The sequence below is a fragment of the Suricata suricatta genome, chromosome 1, assembly GCF_006229205.1.
Source record: "Suricata suricatta isolate VVHF042 chromosome 1, meerkat_22Aug2017_6uvM2_HiC, whole genome shotgun sequence".
NCBI classification, from domain to species: Eukaryota; Metazoa; Chordata; class Mammalia; order Carnivora; family Herpestidae; genus Suricata; species Suricata suricatta.
Genome location: NC_043700.1, coordinates 44,431,743 through 44,452,248, shown reverse-complemented (window position 1 = coordinate 44,452,248; position 20,506 = coordinate 44,431,743). Strand labels below are relative to the sequence as shown.

The 20,506-nt window shown below is 43.5% G+C and overlaps 1 protein-coding gene and 1 pseudogene across 3 annotated transcripts in view; both read right to left on the bottom strand.

Moving 5' to 3' along the window:
• Positions 1 to 2,174: 2,174 nt before the first annotated feature.
• LOC115290166 lies at positions 2,175 to 6,770 on the bottom strand (annotated as a pseudogene).
• Positions 5,908 to 20,506, bottom strand: part of DOCK5 (dedicator of cytokinesis 5) — a 209,521-nt gene continuing 194,922 nt past the window's right edge. For 2 of the 3 annotated variants that reach the window (XM_029937931.1, XM_029937955.1), the window contains 7 exons: positions 20,209 to 20,292; positions 19,382 to 19,519; positions 17,358 to 17,524; positions 9,908 to 10,076; positions 9,106 to 9,244; positions 8,034 to 8,137; positions 5,908 to 6,903 (listed from right to left, as the gene is read on the bottom strand). In XM_029937931.1, coding sequence (XP_029793791.1) covers positions 6,799 to 6,903; positions 8,034 to 8,137; positions 9,106 to 9,244; positions 9,908 to 10,076; positions 17,358 to 17,524; positions 19,382 to 19,519; positions 20,209 to 20,292 — 906 coding nt within the window. In that variant the 3' untranslated portion in view covers positions 5,908 to 6,798. Of the gene's footprint in view, positions 6,904 to 8,033; positions 8,138 to 9,105; positions 9,245 to 9,907; positions 10,077 to 16,516; positions 16,984 to 17,357; positions 17,525 to 19,381; positions 19,520 to 20,208; positions 20,293 to 20,506 lie in introns of those variants that run through there. The other variant, XM_029937939.1, reaches the window with a different exon arrangement.

The window sequence follows — 20,506 nt, the reverse complement described above, 5'->3', positions numbered from 1 at the left end:
ATCCCTGAGGTCATGACCTGAGCAGAAATTAAGAGTCAGACACTTCACCGACTGAGCCACCCAGGCGCCCAGCCACTTATCTTTTACATCCTGTTTGGAGGCTCGGCTTCTCTTTGCCAACCCTTGTCTTTGGGCACTTTCTCTGCGGGCAGCTGTGGGCTTCCCTGAATGGGCTGCAAAGATGCTGGGGAGGGCATGTGAGTGGCTTGGGACAGCTTCCAGGGGTTTGTGACTCACATGAACATGTTGGGTGTCTGATTCTCAAATGGGCAAATGCCTAGGGACAAGGAGAGTAAGAATGACCTCTTCGTGAAACTTTTAGATGTTTTCCTGAATCTGAACACCTCTCTAAGTCCTGCTACTTCAAAAAAAGTCTGCAGCCTTCCAAAATGAAGGGTGGGGGAAACGTACCAAATGCTCTCTATTTTGAGGGACGTTCTCAAATGTATATGGCTGTAAGTGGCTTAAGCACCACAAAGAGTGGCTTGAAGATAGGCCATTTTAGCCAAGGATTGAGTCTTCTGAAAACAACTGGGAAAAACCCGAGAACCACTGCATGAAACAACAGCATTTATGATTTATTTTTAGAAGTGTTTATTTTTGAGAGAGAGTGTGCGTGAGCAGGGGACAGGCAGAGAGAGAGGGAGACACAGAATTCAAAGCAGACTCCAGGCTCTGAGCTGTAGTACAGAGCCTGACCCGGGGCTCGAACTCATAAACCGCATGTGGCCTTCATGAGCTGAAGTTGGATGCTTAACCAACTGAGCCACTCAGGTGTCCCTATAAATTTTGACAGTGAACAACGCTTTAAAGTAACATTTTTTTGTTTTGAGAGAGAGCGACAGAGAGCGAGAGCGAGAGCACAAGCCTGGGGGGTGCTGGTGGCGGGGCAGAGAGGGAGAGGGGGAGAATCCCAGTCTCCACACTGTCAGCACAGAGTCCAACACAGGGGCTCGATCCCACAGCCACGAGATCATGACCTGAGCTGAAACCGAGAGTCAGACATGTACCTAACCGACCGAGCCACCCAGGCGCCCCTAACCGTAGTATTTCTCTCTGGAGACCCTAGATCCAAATGGATTCCCCAGGCTTAGTGATTCAGTCTTGGGGGCCCAAACCATCTGCATGTTGAACATGCTGGGCCTGCTTTTGTACACAGTGGAGCATTATTGCTCTAGGACGCAATAGATGGCAAATGTTTCAAAGCGCTGGGACATTTTCTCAAAAAAAAAAAAAAAAAATCAGGCATAAGCCCAGGACTTAAAACAGTGTGGCTATTCTAACTGAAGTGTGGCTGCCTCCTCCCTCCAACGTGACCCATCACCAGCAGGGAGTTTAAGAAATGAGCATCCAAAAAAAAAAAAAAGAAAAAAGAAAAAGAAATGAGCATCCATTTTGAACGCCGATCTTTTCAAGTTATTTTCTATAAGGCAGTGGTTTTCAGCCTTGACCTAATGTTGGAATAACATGGGAGATTTTATTTATTTTACGTTTATTTATTTTGAGAGGTAGAGAGAGAGCACAAGGAGGGAAGGAGCAGAGAGGGAGACAGAATCCCAAGTAGGCTCTGCATGCTCAGTGCAGAGCCCAATGTGAGGCTCGAACTCACAAACTGTGAGATTATGACCTGAGCTGAAATTAAGAGTCGAGTGCTTAACTGACTGAGCTCCCAGGTGCCCGGTCATAGGGAGATTTTAAAGAAACATAGTGCCTGGGGTCATAAGCCTCTCTGGGAAATTGACTTAATTGGTCTGCGGTAAGGCCTCTTCTTAGGTGACACTAGTTAGGTTAACTAATGTTTAACCAGTTTCAGAATTGCTTCCTATCCTTCCCAAGTAAGCTATTAGCTACTCCTTTTATTTCTCTTCACCTCTGCATTGAATGAATGAAGAAACAGAATCCATCCTATAAATGAACTGTTGTCAAAAGCCATCAGCTCCAATGACAAAAGGATAGATGGAGGGGGAGAACAAAATGGTCTGTAGTTTTTATTGCTTCCAGGCAAAGATGACTCCATGACCCCACAGGACGAGTGTAAACTAACAGGACTCAGAAGGAAAGGCGGCCAGAGGGACTGAGTGTGATGTGTCACAAAGGAGGTATCCATAAAGAAAAGTCCAGGAATGGTTTTGTTTCATTAACATAAAGGCAATAACAAACTAAACACAATAAACTTCAAAATACATTTCCATTTTTAATTTAAAAAATAAATAACAGCAAATCTGAACAAAAATTTTCTGCTTCAATGCACGTCTTCCTAACAGTCCCTGTTTGAAAACCAACTAGTTTATAAAATCCTGGCAATACAGCCTTTGACAAAGTTTGCATGAACAACTCACAACATTTGACTAATAGAGGAGTTTAGGCAGCATATGTGGGAGACCAGCTTTGGCTGGATTGTAAGAATCAGCCTGAAATCAACTTAAAAGGAAAACTATCTTTTTCCTTTTGTAGATTAAAATTGGTAGTATCACTCTCAATCCACCCAAAGAGGAACTTACCTTTTCCAACTAATTTTAAAATCGCACTGGGTCAATGGGGCACGGACCTAAGAGCTGTTGTACAGAAACGTAGTTTCCTTCCGCTTCTCGCTCTCAGTTCACTTAGAATCAAAGAAAGCTAGAGCCGAAAGGATTCTAAAAATCATGTAGCCTCAGATATGTATCTTTGTTTTACATGAGGAAACTGAGAGCCAGGGACTGACTACAAATTGACTTGCCAAAAGGTACACTGTCTTTTCTGTCTTGTTTTGTGTTGATGGGGGAGGGAGGGATTTCTGCTTTTTTCATTATACCCGAGAAGCGAGAGGAAGGTAGGCACAAATGTCAAGGGCCTTCTCAATGCCGTTTGTGGAAGAAGCACGTGGACATGAGGGAACATCCCAGGGTGCTGGGCGTGGTCTGGGTCTGGATCTGAGAGGTGGTGACGTGGTGACGTACCTATGTAAAGTTTCATCCATCTGTACCCCTGAGGTCTGTGCATGTGACCGTATGGATGTTGAGTCATGTCTCAACTTTAAAGGAAGAAATCCCCCCATGATCTGGGGACAGAGGAAGGGGAAGGATTCCCAAAAATCCTTGGAAAAAGTTAACAAAGGTAGACTGTTACCCCAGATCCTGCTTTATCTCATTTGTCAGGGATGTGCGGGATGGTGGCATTTTCATGGGTCTCCCGCCAGGAAAATGACTCCAATCCTGGAAGCAAGGTGTGAAGGCGGAGGAGGGGGGCTGGTGGCCCAGCAGCCTTATTTAAGGTTTCACTTTCCTCTCGCCCCTGTCCTGCCGACACACGGCACAACACAGTCCGTATACCAGGCTGTTCTCTCACTGAACATGCTGAATTACCACATCCGTAGGGTTTTGTATGGAGTCTGGCATCCAATGAGAGACTAATAATGTTGAATAACAGTTTTCAATTCTTTTATGTTTTTTTTCTGTTTTTACTTTTATTTGCATGTATTTTATGCAGAATTTACTCCCGGGCCATAAGTTTTTGTTTCTTCAGTTTCTTCTGGGATATCTTTTTCTTCTGTGCAACTTCCTCTTCGGGTTTAGGAACAATCTGCTCTTTTTCAGTGAGGATCATCTCACTGTGGCAGGGAGAGCTCACGTATGGGTTAATCCGACCACAAGCCCTGTAAGTTCTACGCCGCATCTTGGGGGCTTTGTTCACCTGGATGTGCTCAATGGCCAGAGAATCTACATTAAACCCTTAAGTTCAGCATTGCTCTCGGCATTTTTAAGCATGTGCAGTAAAAATTCGGCCCTCTTTTTGGGCCACCGACCCTGTGTCCAGCCCCACTGTTTGGCCTGGGCACACCTACCAACTCCACCATTGTAGCGTCGGAACGGCACACACTGCTTCTGCAGAGCGACATCTTTAAGCTATTGGTGGCTTTTCGGATGGCCTGGGCAGTCTCACGGGTGTTCTTAAGGTGAACACGAAGATTTGAACCTCTTGATTTGCATGATTTTGTCGGGTTTTCCGGGTCAAGTGAATAGCGAACCATTTTCAGAGATCACCTCAGGCCGCTTACGGGAAGAGCAACAGTTTTCAATTCTTAAAAAAAAATCTCAAAGGAGGACAAGTCACCAGAACAGAGAGAGAAAATAAGGGATTAAAACCAATCCCATGAACAAATATCCACAAAGGTTGTGATAGTTGGGGGGAGGGGGCTACTTCCAATGTCATTCTATACTCCAGAGCTCATATCAAGGAAAATCAAGACCAGCTCTTTCCTCTTTTATTCCAGCCCCTCATCTCTCCTGAACGTAAGGTAATTGCAAGGCCTTTCCTTGTAGGACAGACGTTATTTAGGATCTTTTGTCAAATGTGACTCTTTCTGACCCAATGGCTTCCCAAAGGAGATAAATCTTCCAATGTCCCCTGTACTCTGTAATTCACTTCATTACCTAGAATCTTTTCTATTCAGGCAGGAGAGACCTAGTATTTCCGTTTATGTGGATGGGGAATCATATGGAAAACTAAGAAATCATAAGAAAGGGAAGGTATTTGGGCACCGCGGTATCGGCTTTCCCCAGCCTCTCATCAAAGACCACCCTGCAGAACTCACTCGCGCTGCTCCGAATGGACCTGCTGGAGGTTTGGAATTCTGAGTGACGCAGTGTACATCTTTCTCTCTTAAAGGCAGCTTGAAAAATATGGCGACTGAGGCCTACAGACCCCCGCTAGCCAGTCTGTGAGGCAAAGTCTCAGAAGCTGCCGGGGGCTCCACAGAAGCCCAGTATAACCTTTCCATGTTTTCCCTTCGTTCTCCTGAGTTCTTTCCACTAATACCCTTTTCAGTTCTTAACGCTTCTTCCTTAGTCAAAAATAATTATTCCAGAAGATGCCATCTTTTCAAAGGGGGCCGTAAGTGCAAAGCTAAGCTGCGCTCGTGTTCCCAGTTACCTGTGGGAAAAATACCCGTGATGTCCGCTGGGAGGCAGTCCCAGATCTTACTCAGGGCCGGCAGAGAAAAGGGCCATTTCGCACCTACTGCGTCACCAGAACCTCACCTGTGTGTCACCAGAACCTCACCTGTGTGTACGTATCATCCCTGTTTCTAAAGGTAAAGAAACGAAGGCTCAGGATTTCAAACAATTTGAGGGCGCTTGCCAAGTTAATGGATGGTCTGCTGGGATGGACTGCAACCAGATGACTTCCTTCCAAAGCCCGGGTTCTAGGTTACCCCCTTATAGGTCCTCCTGAGTGGGGCTGAGGAGTGACCGTTTCCTCACCTCTTTTAAATGCGCAAACGCCTTGCCTGAGTGATGCTGGCCAAGTCTCAGAGGTTTATACTTTCCCGACTCTGTGAAGAATTAGTCTGTCTCTCCTCAGAGGGGCGGTGTTGACACAGGCCCACAAAAAGGCCGGCAGGCAAATCTCGGAGGTGAAATCTCTCTTTCCTCTCTCTACCTCAGCGGGGAAGGGGACTGGCCCGGTTGTGGAAGGGATCTGGTGAACTTCCCTACAAGCTGACTTCAGGGATCCACCAAAAGTTTTCTACTTTGCCATCAACACTCAAGTAGTGTGGAAACATCTGGGACATTTTCCACTGTTGTTCCAACTGGGGGTGGGCATTCATCATGGGGTTTGCCAGGGCGGTGTCTCCATCCAGTCGCTATCTGGGGGGAGAGCCTCAATTAGCAAGCTGGGTTATTAGTAAGAATCTGTAGTCAGAGATGTGCTGTGTTGAGCCTCAAGTTCCTTTTTGACAAAACGAGGGGGCTGTCTGTACGACCTTCAAGGCCCTTCTAGCTCAAAACGCTTCTAACCTTGTGTGGTCATTTATGTCGTGTGTATGGAATCTCTGACCATCGAAATCACCCCATTTCTTCTTCGGAAAGGAGCACTGACATTAGTACCATAAACATGTAATCAAATTAATTCCACAATCACGAGGAATAAATAATCAAAGGGAGATATTGCACTGTATTCTCCAGGGTAAAATCCGGTTGCAGAGAAGGGGCCGTCGAGCCATCCACATGGGATCTGGAAGAGACGCCGCTGAACCCGGGCTTCTAAGTCCCTTCTGTCCAGTGATTTGAGCTCAGGGGGGATAACAAGAAACTGTGCAAAAGAAAGAGCTTCAAGGGAGTCTGCAGCGGGTAGGAGTGAGTCAGGGCTGTTAGTAGGAGGGGCTCCTGAGAGGGGGTGGGGGCAGCTTTCTGGTGCCACACGGGGTGGGGCGGGGAGAGGGGCGATGCAGAAGCTCAGACCTCACAATGGAATCCATGTTTTTTTAACAATGATAGCTATCCACACTTGAAGGTAGCCAATTTTCATTACAAAGGTGTTCTTTTCCTCAAAGGAGACACAGCAGACGTTGGAAAGATAGGATTATTTCGGCTACAGAAGTACTTGAGGCGGGTCTCTTCCAACATTACTTGGATATGATGTGTCCACGTGAGGAAACGAAGTCTCACGCGTGGCTTTTCAGAAGCGAGGCCAGGAGCCCTTCCATAGAGTAGGCTTCTGGGGTGCTCCCCACTCCCCACAGAAGAACGTCTCCAGGCTTCTGTAGGCCTCAGTGGCTCTGTGCTGGAGGCTGAGTTTCATGACGGGGAGGGAGATCTCTCCTTTGAGAGGACACGGGACACGCCAATCTGGGAGCTCCATGTGGAATGGAGAGGTGGCGCGGCCTGAGGCATCTATCAAAGAGGCCTTTCCAGAAACAATGAGCTCTGAGCTGGTGAAGCTGACCTTGGATCAGGAAAGTTGGTCTGCAAGGGGCCCCAGGGAGTGAGGGCAAGTTTCTCCTCTCAGGCCTCAGATGTTCAAGGTGTTCGGAGAGCCTTATTGGGGTCCAGGCTCAGAAGAAAGGAGGCCAGATTTCCGAGCTTTCGGAGGTGGTGGGGGTGGGGCTTTCGCTTCTCTTCGGAGGGGCAGTGGGGGAGCCACCTGAGGGAAGAGACACACGATAAATGAGTCTTCCCTTTTTTCCCAGTCTGCCTTCTCCTCCACATTTCGGACATTGTGCTTTAGCTGCTAACTTATCTGAGTCTGTCTACACAGGTGAGAGGGGAAAGACGACTGATTTATCCTCCCCTGTCCTCGAGTTATCAGATATACACCAAAATGTATCCCCAATGCTAGGGCCATTGGCACATCTGTGGTAGGCACTCAAGAAATATTTGTTGAATGAACAAAAGAAACCCATCAGAGGTCCTTCCAGAACGATTGTCACTCCCCCTCAGAAAAAGTAAACTCCTCAAATGTGAATTAGAACTCACTTTTTAGTGCACTCCCCTGTATCCACAGTGAGGTACAGAGAAAAGTTCTACTTTCTGTCCGATGAAAAGGTCTACTTACATTTTTCATTACTTCCCATTAGAAACTCCTCTATTTAAAAATTTTTAAAAAATTTTTTATAGTTTATTGTCAAGTTGATTTCCATAAACACCCAGTGCTCATCCCAACAAGTGCCCTCCTCCAAGCCCATCACCCATTTCCCCCTCTCCCCCACCCCCATCAACCCTCAGTTTGTTCTCAGTATTAAGAGTCTCTTATGGTTTGCCTCCCTCCCTCTCCTTAACTATTTTTTCCCCTTCCCCTCCCCCATGGTCCTCTGTTAAGTTTCTCCTGTTTACACATATGAGTGAAAACGTATATCTGTCCTTCTCTGCCTGACTTATTTCACTCAGCATAATACCCTCAAGTTCCATCCATATTGATACGAATGGCCAGATTTCAGTCTTTCTCATTGCCATGTGGTATTTCATTGTATATATAAACCACATCTTCTTCATCTACTCATCAGTTGACGGACATTTAAACTCTTTCCATGATTTGGCTATTGTAGAAAGTGCTGCTATGAACAGCACCTCTGTATCCCCTGGGTAAATCCCTAGCAGTGCTATTGCTGGGTCCTAAAGGAGGAAACTCCCCATTTTTATGGTTTCAGGAATGAATCAAGAATTGACTGCAATGACACATCTACGGGAAACCTGCCTAGTAGAAAGCCTGGAAAACCAGCACTGCACTCCCACGAGTGGTGCTCTCTGACCCCAGCGCCCGCCGATGCTCCCTACCTCCGTGGAGTTCCGCTGGCTGCTCTCATAGGGCTTGCTTTTGGGGGGAGGGGGAGGAGGGACAGTAGTAGTCATCAGCCCATCTGTCTGCAAAGACGGGGAGCCTAGAAATGATACAAAGTAGATGAATGCAGAGAGAAGAATTCATCAAGGCATCTTGTAGAACCTCTGCTTCCCATTTTACCACCTAAACCAACCTGCTCAATCAAATTGCTCAGATCATATTCTATGGTTTCTGTGGACAGAATGCAAAAGATCTCTCACCCCTCATGACAAATGTAGCGCCGTTTCCTCACTAGAAGGCTCCATAAGAAGCTCTGAAGTAAAAATCCCATTTATTGTTCAAGGTTTTTACTATTAAGCTGGAAATGAAGACATTTTCTAGAACTTGGAGTGTTATCTATTCTCTGATATTTCCTAAGAGTTTAGGAGAAAATGTCTGTCACAAAGTAAGTGGTCAATAAATATTGGTTATGTTGAACCGAACAGTCTTAGTTTTATCATTTAAAGGGTCTGATACCCATTTCCTCCAGGAAACCTTAACCTAATTATCTCTAACTCTTGGTTAACTCTTATGTCCCATGTGGCACAATGATTTGTCCCTCCATTCTTTGTGCCAAGGGCACCTTGTCATTCTTCTCAGACACTGTGTATTGCTGATTCCCCAGGCCTGACTCTATACAGTATATGGAACAGGTCTATTTCTTGTCCTTTTGGGGGATCCTTTCCTATACAAAGTACAGGGCCATCGACCCAACAGTCTGTAAGTTACTTGCTTCCTGTCTGGTCCCCATCTGACTCTACCTCCTTTGGATCTTCACAATTGGAAAAGGAGTAGTGAGACCTTTTGGGTCACTATACAGAGAAGGTTAATGAGTCCCAGCAACCCAAACACTTCTTGTCAAACTCTTAATTGTACTATACCCACCACCACGGAATGAACCAACTTTATAATAATCTCCTGTATGGTGTGGCTGTTCTGGCTAAAAATTGTCCAGATCCACAAACATACTGCATTCCCAACTAAAACAGATATAAAGGATATATCTCTCTATCTCCCTATAAAACTTACTTAGGGTCCTGGGAGCTTTAGGAGTGAGTGGAGGCGGGTTCAACGGTGTAGACTGAGGAGGTGAAGAGCCATGAAATGGCGTCAGCCGATTGTCCGACAACTGGAGACTCTTTGGTCTTTGTACTTTTCTGGTTGGGCTCTAGTGGGGGTGGGGGAGGGGATACAGCAAAACGTTCTCATGGTGAGAAAGGCTGAGCTCATCAACGCTGAACAATCTTGCCCGCTAAGCACCAACTTGTTAGAGGAACCAATTCCAGGAGCCATTCATGTGCTTACCGCACGGTGATGCGGTGACCATGACAGGGAATCACTGAATGAGTCATACTTTATTTTCTGGCCAGCCATGAGCGTGATTTTGACCACAGTTGGATTGGGGTATTTAGGTTGGAAACAAACTATCTGGATTCTCGGGGAAGGCTGGTCTTGCCTTCCTTGATGTGGCTCATGGAAGAAAAAGCACCTTTTGTGGGTTTTTTTTAAGAGAAGAGAAAGGATTGTGTTTGGACCAGCTCATGGAACATGGTGGTGAGAACCACAACTCCAAGCATCAACCCACATGTTTACATTGTGGGTACAAGGTCTTGCACCACTACTGATTCAGACGCTCAGACTCTCCATGTGTGCTTTTCTTCAGCCAGGCTAAGATCTAACGCTGTCTGAGGAAGCAGGGCCAGCTTCCGCCTGGGGACTCCCAGCTGTGACATGGTGGCCATGTGTGCCTGGCTATAGGGAAAGCACTAGCAAACCTCTGGCGCTGGTTTGCTCACCCCCCCGCTTTTTCGTTTCTTTGTTTGTTTTTTACCATCAGATCAGGTTCTGATGCTCTCTCTGCAATGACCTGGGACTTGCTCAGGCTCCAGTCTTTTCTCTTGAACTTGCTGATCCGGTTCTCAGTGTCCTCTTTGAGGGAGACATCTTCAACTCTGGCACCTGACGAAGCCCTGCGCTCCAAAAGTGGCTCCAGGATCGACCTACCGCCCAAGCACAGGGGTACAATCACGGAACACTAGTCACCTGACAGGCCAAATTTACTCCAGAAAGGCCAGCGTTTATGACTCCTCAATCTAATGTCAACTTGTGACTTCCCTCTCAGGCTCTCAATCTGCATTTCCAATCGCCAATTACACATCTTAAGGTATACATGCACAGAAGTGAGACCATCAAAGTTCAGAAGGAAAACTCTCTGAATATTTATCTTATCCCAGGAAGACAAAGTCTTTCTACATTTACAAGCAAACACAGAAGTCATACAGTAAAAGATGAGTAAACAGCGTTATACAGTGGGTAACAGCACATGCCCCAGGGAGAGCCGGCCTGGGTTCAAATCCAAGCGATACTTACTTCTTGAGTGATCTTGGGCAGAAAATCTTTTCATACCTGAGTTTTCCTTATCTGTGCAATGGGGACAATAATAGTACCTACCTCATAAGGCTACTACAAAATGCTTAGGATAAGTGCCTAGCATATAGGTGTACTCCTGAAATGTTTTTATTTACAGTGACAGATTTTTCAAGTACCATAATGAAAACTATTTCATTCAAGAATCACGATTAAATGCCATAGAGAGAGAGCAAGAGTTTGATGAGAAACAGGAGAGTCTCACAATATTTCTCCATACATTACTTATGGAAAAAACTATAATGAAAAAAAAATAGTAACTGTACAGAAAAGAAAACGGACAAAACCGTAATCACATACACGGTCAATGAACATCACCAATGGGGGAGAAATGGACATAATGTGCTTCTGAATGATACCTACAAAGGAAATGACATCCTACAAAAATGTATAATCTAAATCCTAAGCACAAGGAAAAATAAGAAACCCAATTTCTCAAATAAAGGGAAATCCTATAAAATAACTGGCCCATAATCTCCAAAAATGTCAACAGTATGAAAGCCAAGATAAGGAGGGGCTAACCTGCTTCAGATTAAAGAAGAATAAAGAGGCATAACTAAATTCAACATGTCGTCCTTAATTGGATCCTGTACCGGATGCTGCTATGCATAAAAGATATTAGCGGGACTACTGAGAAAACTGGAACATGGGTTAGAGCTTAAAGCATTGTATCAGTGACAAATTTCCTGAACGCATAGGCCGTACTGTAGCATAGAGCTCTGTAAGACGGCATGTTGGTTCTTAACACACCACACATGCAACCTACTCCCCAAGGAGGGGCAGGGGTCGGGGGAGGCAGGGACAGAGGGAGTGACTGTGGCATAATGTAAAAACAAGGACGGTTGAAAAAGATACTATACCTTTTATGGTGGGTATTGCTTACGGCTCTGAATGGGTATTTAATAAGCCTTGGTTTGATTGAAAATGGATAGATTTTGCTCCATAAAAATAGAAAGTTTGGAGGGATGAACAGGCAAAACACAGAGGAATTTTAGGGCAGTGAAATCATTCTTTCTGATGTTACAATGGTGAATACACGACATTATACATCTGTCCAAACCCACAGAACCTACAACACCAAGAAGGAACTCTAATGAAAACTCTGGACTCTGGATGATTAGGACGGAGTGGTAACAAGTGTACCGCTCTGGTGGGGGAGGGTGATCGACGGCAGAAGAGGCTGGGCCAGTGTGGGAAGACAGTGGACAGGGGAATCTCTGTACTTCCTTCTTAATCTTGCTGTGAATTTAAAACTGCTCTAGGGCACCTGGGTGGCTCAGTTGGTTGAGTCTGCCTCTTGAATTTCAGCTCAGGTCATGATCCCATGATCCTGGGATGGAGCCCTGCATTGGGCTCTGTGCTAAATGTGGAGCCTGCTTAAGATTCTCTCTTTCTCTCCTTTCTCTTCTCTCTCTCTCTCTCTCTCTCCGTCCCCCCAACCGACCCCACCCACGCACTCTCTCTCACTCTAAAAAATAAATCATAAAAAAACTGCTCCAATAACAAATAAAGTCCATAAAAAACACACACACACACCTAAAAGTTGTGGTATGAAAGAAGTCACATTCCGCACCCCTCACTGGATCATTTGGAAACAACTCTTAGATGGCATGTCATTTCATCTATATATATATTTTTTTCCCAAAATAAACTTAGATTGTATTTTCATCTATATTTTAATGTATACTTTAGTAAAGCAAGGACTCACTTCATAACCTAAGTACACTCCCAGCATCAGTGCTACAAAATGAAATAATCCCTGAATTTCACCAAACATACATTGTTTACATTTCCTTTCTCATAAATTGTTTGAAAGTGGTTTGCTTGAATCAAGATCCCAAACAGGATTCAATCACTGTAGTTGGGCGATATACTTCTTAAACCATTTAAAAATTTTTATAAGAATTTTCTTTTTTTTTAAGGAGAGAGAGAAACTGCAAAGGGTGGGCGAGTGGGAGGGGGGAAGGGGCAGACAGAGTGAAGGAGGGGAAGGGTGAGACAGAGAGAGAGAGAGAGAGAGACAGACAGTGAGAGAGAGAGAGAGAGAGAGAGAGAGAATCCCAAGCAGGTTCTGCACTGTCAGCCCAGAGCTGACATGGGGCTCAATCCCATGACACTGGGATCATTATCTGAGCTAAAATCAAAAGTTATATGCTTAACCAAATAAGCCACCCAAATACCCTTCATTTAAAAATTTTAATATGCGTGTCCACCTTTCTGCAAAGTGCATTTGCCTTGCTCTGTGAAGGTAAAGGGTGAGTAGTTCCAGGGAAATCTGAGTAAGGAATCACTGGGAAATGCCTGTGACAACAGTTTCTTTTTCTGATTTCAAATTATTCTCTCCTTTTCTATTATATTTTTAAAAAAAGACAGCATGTATGGGTTTTTAAGTTTTTGGTAATTTTCAATTGCGAATATATTTGAAGGGAAGTCACTCATTATTTATCTTAAAGCTGTACTAAAGAAATACCATAGAACTAAATTCCAAAAAATCCTCTTCTTCTTTTCTTAAGATTTTTTTTAAGTGATCTGTACCCCCAACATGGGGCTCGAACTCATGACCCCAAGATTAAGAGTTGTATGCTCTTGGACTGAGCCAGGCAGGCACCTCAAGACTCTAATTATTCTTTTTTTTTTTTTTTAAATGTTTTTTATTTTTGTACAGAGAGAGACAGAGCATGAGAGAGGGAGGAGATACAGAACCGGAAGCAGGCTCCAGGCTCTGAGCTGTCAGCACAGAGCCTGACGCGGGGCTCGAACCCACGAATGTGAGATCTGACCTGAGCCGAAGTCGGAGGCTTAACCGACTGAGCCACCCAGGTGCCCCAAGACTCTAATTATTCTTAAAACCAACTAAGCCCAATCAAACAAACACACAAAATCACCTCAAACAGTAATTGGTCAGGGAGAAAGAAAACCACCACCCTAGATTCTATGGACTCAATTAGGATTTCAGCTGAGAAACTGACACCGAAGGCTGAGAGTCACTAGACCAACAAAGATATGAGTCTCACAAGGGCCTAATTAGGAACCACACTTATCCACGAAACAACTACTGTGTGGTCCCGCAGGGTCCGTGTTGGTGTTTTATTTATAATGGTTAGTTACTTCAGTGATTTTTCTGAAACATCAAAGATTAATTTTTTTCTAAACAATTTGTTCTGGGGCCCCAACTCTGCTGGTGCTTTAAGCACGTAGTGCTCAGCTGGTCTTCTGTGTAAATCTGCTGGCTTTCCCTTAACATAAGCTGTGTTTCAAAAAGTAATTCTGTTTCTGTGCCTTAGCCTCCTATCTGCCAAGCAGGATGGATACGGGCTATCTTCTTACCAATAAAGAACTGCCTCTTTATAGACATCACAGCCAATGATCCCCAGAAAGTGTTAACGAATCCTGTGACATAGCATTGGTAATGGGACACTCAGGGTCATTAGCTGAGAATCAGTTGGAGCTGCTTTGAAGACACATCCTAAATAAGTGTCAGACCACAGTACCAATACGTCTTACTCCCTGGGGAAATCTGGGCAAGATCAATAACCCACCTCAAAACTGGGTCATGGCAAAAAGAGGACCCGGCTCACCTGTTCTCTGTTTATTGCCCTAGAGTATCAGCAATCTGGTGTCTCTGATTCTCAACAGCTGATTCAAACCTTATCTTTATTGAATGGGACAGTTTATTTAAGAAAAGAGTCTTACTGAACAGAACTTCTATGCTTTCCACAAAGTAGTTAGTCTCTCCTTATGGCATGAAAAAAAAAAAAAACCCATAGAAGAGAAAAAGTAAATGAGTCAAGGATTATTTAATATTTAGTAATGCTAAGGATTAGAAATAGTGCAAATACCTAGTACTCTATTGCTCACGGCGTTACATATTGGTAATTGTTTGACATCAGAATTGTAATGAATTTCATCCTCTGACTAGGTAGGTAATACATACTTCTAGAAACATGATCTTAACAAAAAAGCCAAGAAGTGATAGGAGAATGTATCCTAAATAACCAGAAAGCTGTAAGTACACATATGTTTGGTACAATTCTTAATAACAGAAATGCACTTTATACTGATATAAGTTAAATGTTTTCATACAAAATTTATGATGAATTTTGATGTCTACCTATTTAGAAATAATGACACAGCTTAAATATTCTGTAGTAAGAGAAGGATTAATTATGACATTCACGGGATGCAATGGTAAATAGCCATCAAAGATAATAATAAAATAACAACACAACATGGAAGATGCTTATAATAAAACAATAAAGAAAAGCAATTTCCCAAACTGTATCTGTGCTATAATTGCAACTACGTAAACACATCTGTCAGCGGAAAAGGACGAAGAGATAAGCCAGGAAATATTAAACATGTGATTTCCAGGGAGAGGGCTGTGTAGACAGGTTATTTTTGTGACATAATTATTATAATACAGAATTACAAATTTAAAATGAAATGGTGAGTCAACTGAACTTATATTTAACTCTAAAATACATAACATTGTTACCAACTCATCACGTATGTTAAATTAAGCAGCAGGTCCCATGACGGTATGTAAAATGCTTCTCCAATTGTATAGAATATATATATGCTTTTTTGGTTTGCTAGAGCTAACCCTTAACAGTGGTGACTTCTGACTGATGACACAAGCATTTTTCTTTTAAGTTTCTAGTACTTGAAACCTCTCTACGTGTACATAGATTAATTACATAATTAATAAAGTATCTTTAAAACAGTGTTTTTAAACAGAAAGAACACAACTATAAATTCATCCCTTTAAAATATCTTAAATTTGAACATATGAAAAGTCACTCCATGTTTTTGGTGAGAAAGTCTCAATGTCGAAAAGCCATAAATCCTCCCAAAGTTAGTCTAGAAATTTAACATGATGTCAATAAAAATAGCGATAGGATTCTAGACACGTTAATCCAAAAGTGAGCGGCAGTACAACTAGCCAGATAGATTTGGAAAAGGATTACCCAAACATAAAATTCTTTTAATCTATAGTAATTAAAACTACATAGTACTAATTCATAAACAGACAGGGAGATAGAAGAAATGGGAAAAAAGTCTACAAATAGACTAAAAAACATATAGGAATTTGATTTTTTAATAAAGTTGACATTTCAAATCAGTAGAGAAAAAAATGGTTTGTTCACTAAATGTTATAGGGAGAAAAGCGTAGTTGTATAGCCAACAAAAAAAAGGTTAACTTCATACCTCACAATTTATACTAGCATAAATTTCAGAGGATCACAGATTTAGTGGTGAATAGTGAAACTCTAAAATTAACTTTTTGTAGTCTTAGAGTGGGGAAGGCCTTTAATTATGATCTAAAACCCAGAAGTCATGAAATCAAACATTAATTTATTTAACTGCATAAATAAAGTCAGGACAACTAAATAAAAATTAGAAGCAAAGTCAAAAGAGAAAAGATAAATTGGAGGATGTATTTCAACTCCCATCATAAAGAAAACCCAACAGAAAAATGTGCCCCACATACTTGACCATAGTTCACAGAAAATAAAATACAAATGGCTACTAAGAAAAGCTCAGCTTCACACAAAACAAGAGAAATAAAACCAAACCAAAATCCTATACCATGAAAATACTCTCCACCTATCAAACTGGCAAAAATTAAAACGACTGGTAATATACAAGCTGGGGGCCAGATGGGGGTGACGAGGCCCCTTATATGTTCCTGGGCAGGGCTGTATATGCCTATGGAAGTCACTCCAGGAATAAATTTGACCATCGCAACTATGTACGTTTGACAAAGCAAGTTCACTTCTGGAATTTTTCTTACTTGTGTATTTTATTTTACAAAATTTACAAAGTAAAATTTTTTTAAATGTCTTTTTTAAATGCTTTTATTTATTATTGAGAGGGAGAGAGAAACAGAGCTTGAATGGGGGAGGAGGGGAGAAAGGGGGAGACACAGAATCTGAAGGAGGCTCCAGGCTCTGAGCTGTCAGCACAGCCTAACGCGGGGCTTGAAATCACAAATCATGAAATCATGACCTGAGCCGAAGCTGGATGCTTAACCAAGTAACCCGGGTGCCCCCAAAATAAATTATTCTTAAGGTGACTCATTGCCACACTGCTGTGACAGTAAAGGACTACACATCCTTCAATAGGCACGGTGGGATGCATAAGGTGCAGACACAGCATGAGAGGTCTGCTGCTCAGAGCAAAGAGCAGGCTCTTTACATTCTGAAACAGAAGGATGTTCAAGACACAGTAAATGAAGAAAGCAAGGTAAAGAAAGTATTGTGTGTTTCCATCCAATATGAGAAGACAGTGCGGGGAGGAACATATATTTAGGCACTGCTCGTGTGTGCCTGGAGAGCTGCTGGAAAGGCACCAGGATCCCGCAGGCTCATATCGGCCTCGGGAGCGGTGCTGGTAGGAGAGGAGTCAAGGACCGAAGGGTGATGTTTCCTGACATATCCCTTTCGGGCCCTGGAGTTTCGTATCATGTAATTATGTTGCCTATTTAGAAAATAAATATAAATTTTAAGATGACTTCGGAAAATGGATTCAGATTTAAAAAATCAAACAATGACTATAAGTTAATATGAAAAAAATAATTCAGAATGTGATAGGGTGGGTGTGGGATGGGATCGGATTAGAGGTGACGATTATCCCATGGTTTTCATAACGATTATCATTATGTAAAAAACGATCTTCCTCATGAGGAAGACAATGAGAATGGGATCCAGGATAATAACTGTACGCTCCAGACCTTTCCCTCATAAGCATGATGCATCTGCATGGACCAAGTCTCCCTTCAGTGACACAAGGCAAAGGTTAGTAAGGAGATAACCCCCCCCACCTCCTCTGGCGATTAAACATCAAACTCTTACCCATCGGATCCTGGTCTGGAAGGAGCATTATCAGATGAGTTAGAAGAGGTGGAGATCACAGAGGAAGTCACCGAGGTGATGGACAGTCTCCGCAGCGTAGATGACATGATGTAGGGCAGTACAAGGGACCCCGTGCGGCTTGGTTTCCTCTCAGTCAGGTTGGGTGGCTGAGGAGCACAGGCCATCTCTAGGTTAGTGGGGCTGGAATTCAGTCCACGAGAACTGCTGCAGCCTCCCATCCGTTTGTGACAAGTGCCATGTGTATTGGCTGGCACCCACGGATGCCTCAGCTGTTAAATACTGCAAATACTTCGATTCTTTAAGTTTATTCATTTTGAGAGGGAAAGAGAGCAAGCCAGCATAAGTAGGGGAGGGGTAGAGAAAGAAAGGGAGGGAGAAAATCCCAAGCAGGCTTTGTGCTGTTAGTGCAGAGCCTGATGTGTGGCTCGAACTCATGAACCATGAGATCATGCCCTGAGCCGAACTTAAGAGTTGGATGCATAACTGACTGAGCCACCCACGTGCCCTGCAAATACTTATAATCTTAATTATAAACACAACTGGGTGAAATCTATCTTGTTTCTAAGACTTAGAGTTTTTCTCTAAGTTTTCTCCTGAATAATTTGTTGCCAGCCACGTGAGAGGAAAAACCATGCTGTTCATTACCCTCCAAAAGAATAGCAAAACCCTCTGTCTGCTTCTCCAGTTTAACTTCTTTCAATCACTAAAACGACAGAATACTGGCCTACTAGAAACTTTTAGATTACGCTATAGACCTGATGCTTAAGATGTAAATGGTGAATCTTAGGAAGTAAAGAAACATCAATTTACTATCATTAGAGATGTCTTCAGTAGGACTGATTGCCCCGACTGGCCACCATATCGAATTTCCATACGAATATTGGCCTGGATCTAATAAAAACTACTTAAATAGATGTAAATCACAGTCCTTCCCCTAGGAACTTGCGTAAAAGACAAATGTTCCCAAAAGCTCTTAACTGGTGGTAGGTTAGGAGGTTAGGCACAACTGAACACGTGGATGACTGAAAGCAATGATTACAAAGATACTCAGGAGACAAAGGTAGCAGAGACAGAGGTGTGGGAATGGCAGACAGAAGTACATGGGAAGAAATTCAGAGCTTTGATCAAAAAAAGAGCATTGGAAAATAGGAGTTCAAGAGTAAGATAGTTAAAGAGAGCAAGGTGAAAGAACTCCTATTAAAAAAAGCAGAAAAATGAAGCTGGATCCAAGCATTCAATCAACTGTTGCAGAGAAAAATTACTTATTATTATTTATTTTTTATTAAGTAATCTTTATGCCCAGTGTGGGGCTTGAACTCATGATCCCAAGACCAAGAGTCACATGCTCTACTGACTGAACCAGCCACGTGCCCCAGAGAGAAAAGTTTATTGAGCACATGCACCAATCCACCCAACGTCTCAGGAATAAAAACACTGTTGGGAGAAATGTGTTAGAACTGTCGGAAAAAATGATGAAATTGCTGTTTGTATTGTAAAATTCACTTTATAATATTTTCTCCCCTTCAAAGGTGTGAAGAATGTAAACTTTTCATCAAAATAAAAAATGAATAAAGACTAAGAATATAGGTTAGACAGGACAGGAATATCTAGTGTCTGGGACCAGCAACACTCCCAAATGCTAGCAGAGTGGTCCCGACACTATGGTCCCAGACTAGCAGCATCAACACCACCGGGAGTATGTCAGAAATGCAAACCCCTGGGCCCCACCTCAGACCTCCTGAATCGGAAACTCTGGAGATGTGGCCCAGCAAGGTATTCATAAACCTTCCAGTGGTTCGGACAGTCGCTCAGGTCTGAGAATCCCTATCTCGCACATTGACTGTGGAAAGTCACCAACAGCCCGCCATGTCTTCTCTGACCTGCCCCCCTGTATTTTCCTGATATTGCTCTATTTGGACTCATTTGGCAACTGAAAACCTGATCAATATCATAAATGTTAAAAGAGACTGAGAAAATCAACGGGCTCCTTAGACCACGCCTACCAGTGTTATAACACCGTACAGCTTCTCCACTTTCTCCTTGAGTTCCCGGAAACAAGAAGACAACCGGTCGTGCAGTGGCTTTAGCTGCTCTGTCAGCTTCTCCCCGTGGATGCGGATCCCCTCCGTCAGCAGGGGCATCTGGGAAGAAGGGGCATGAAAGGAAGGCAATAGAGTTTAGGAAAAGGGCTATTTCAGATTTGGAGCTGGGGGAGGGATGGGGGCGGACATGGACAGATAAACTGGTAGACACAGCACATATCAAATGAGAAAGCTGCTTTTCAGTGTAGGGCTTGGGCACAGGCCACCCTTGGGTCAAGGGCGCAGAGAAATACACAAGGATACAAGCAGGCCCGTGACTGGGGAAAGGCTGGCAGACTAGGCAAACCCATCTGAACTGGGGAACAATTCTGTGGATAAGCCACTGCTAGATTTAGACCTTAGATTGAACAGGATGGCTGCATTTTCTCTCACTATTCACTGAAATAGTGAGGGAGAGAGCCAGAGAGAGAGAGAGAGACTGAGGCCAACATATCTCAGCTGGAAACATAGCCCAGCAAACCAATTTGAGCACCTCAATCTCTCCTCTAGGAAGGTCCCTCTCAGCACTGTGCAGTCTAACAGAATGCCATCCCTAGGTCACCCGGCCAAGCAAACAGAGAATCTATGATTCCAAAGTTTAAAAAAACAAACAAAAACCAAAAACACAAAAGTAATCCTAAAGTGGGTCTGTGGATGCAAGCCCTAGAGAAAACCTTGGCGTGGAGCACTGAGACCCCCAGAGAGTGCTGCGGGGGGCTGTCTGGCCCCGTCCCTCGCCCGCAGCACACCTGCAATGCTATCAGTTGCTTCAGCAGCTCAATCTTCTCCTGGTCTTCAGGATGCTCCTGCAAGTACTTTTCTGTAAAAAAAGCCTAAAAACAGGGCATATGAGAGTATTAATTAGAACACGTGTAGAATTAGAATCTGTGTATCTGACCCTAGAGGGAGAGAAGGGGAGCCTGGAAAGGTGACAAATGTCGCCTGTTCTAGCTGACAAGCCAGAAACGCCTACGGAAATACTCCCTCATCTCCTGGGACAGCCTTTGTGGCACCGTGGACGATTCTAAAGGTATGTGCTCTTTTGTG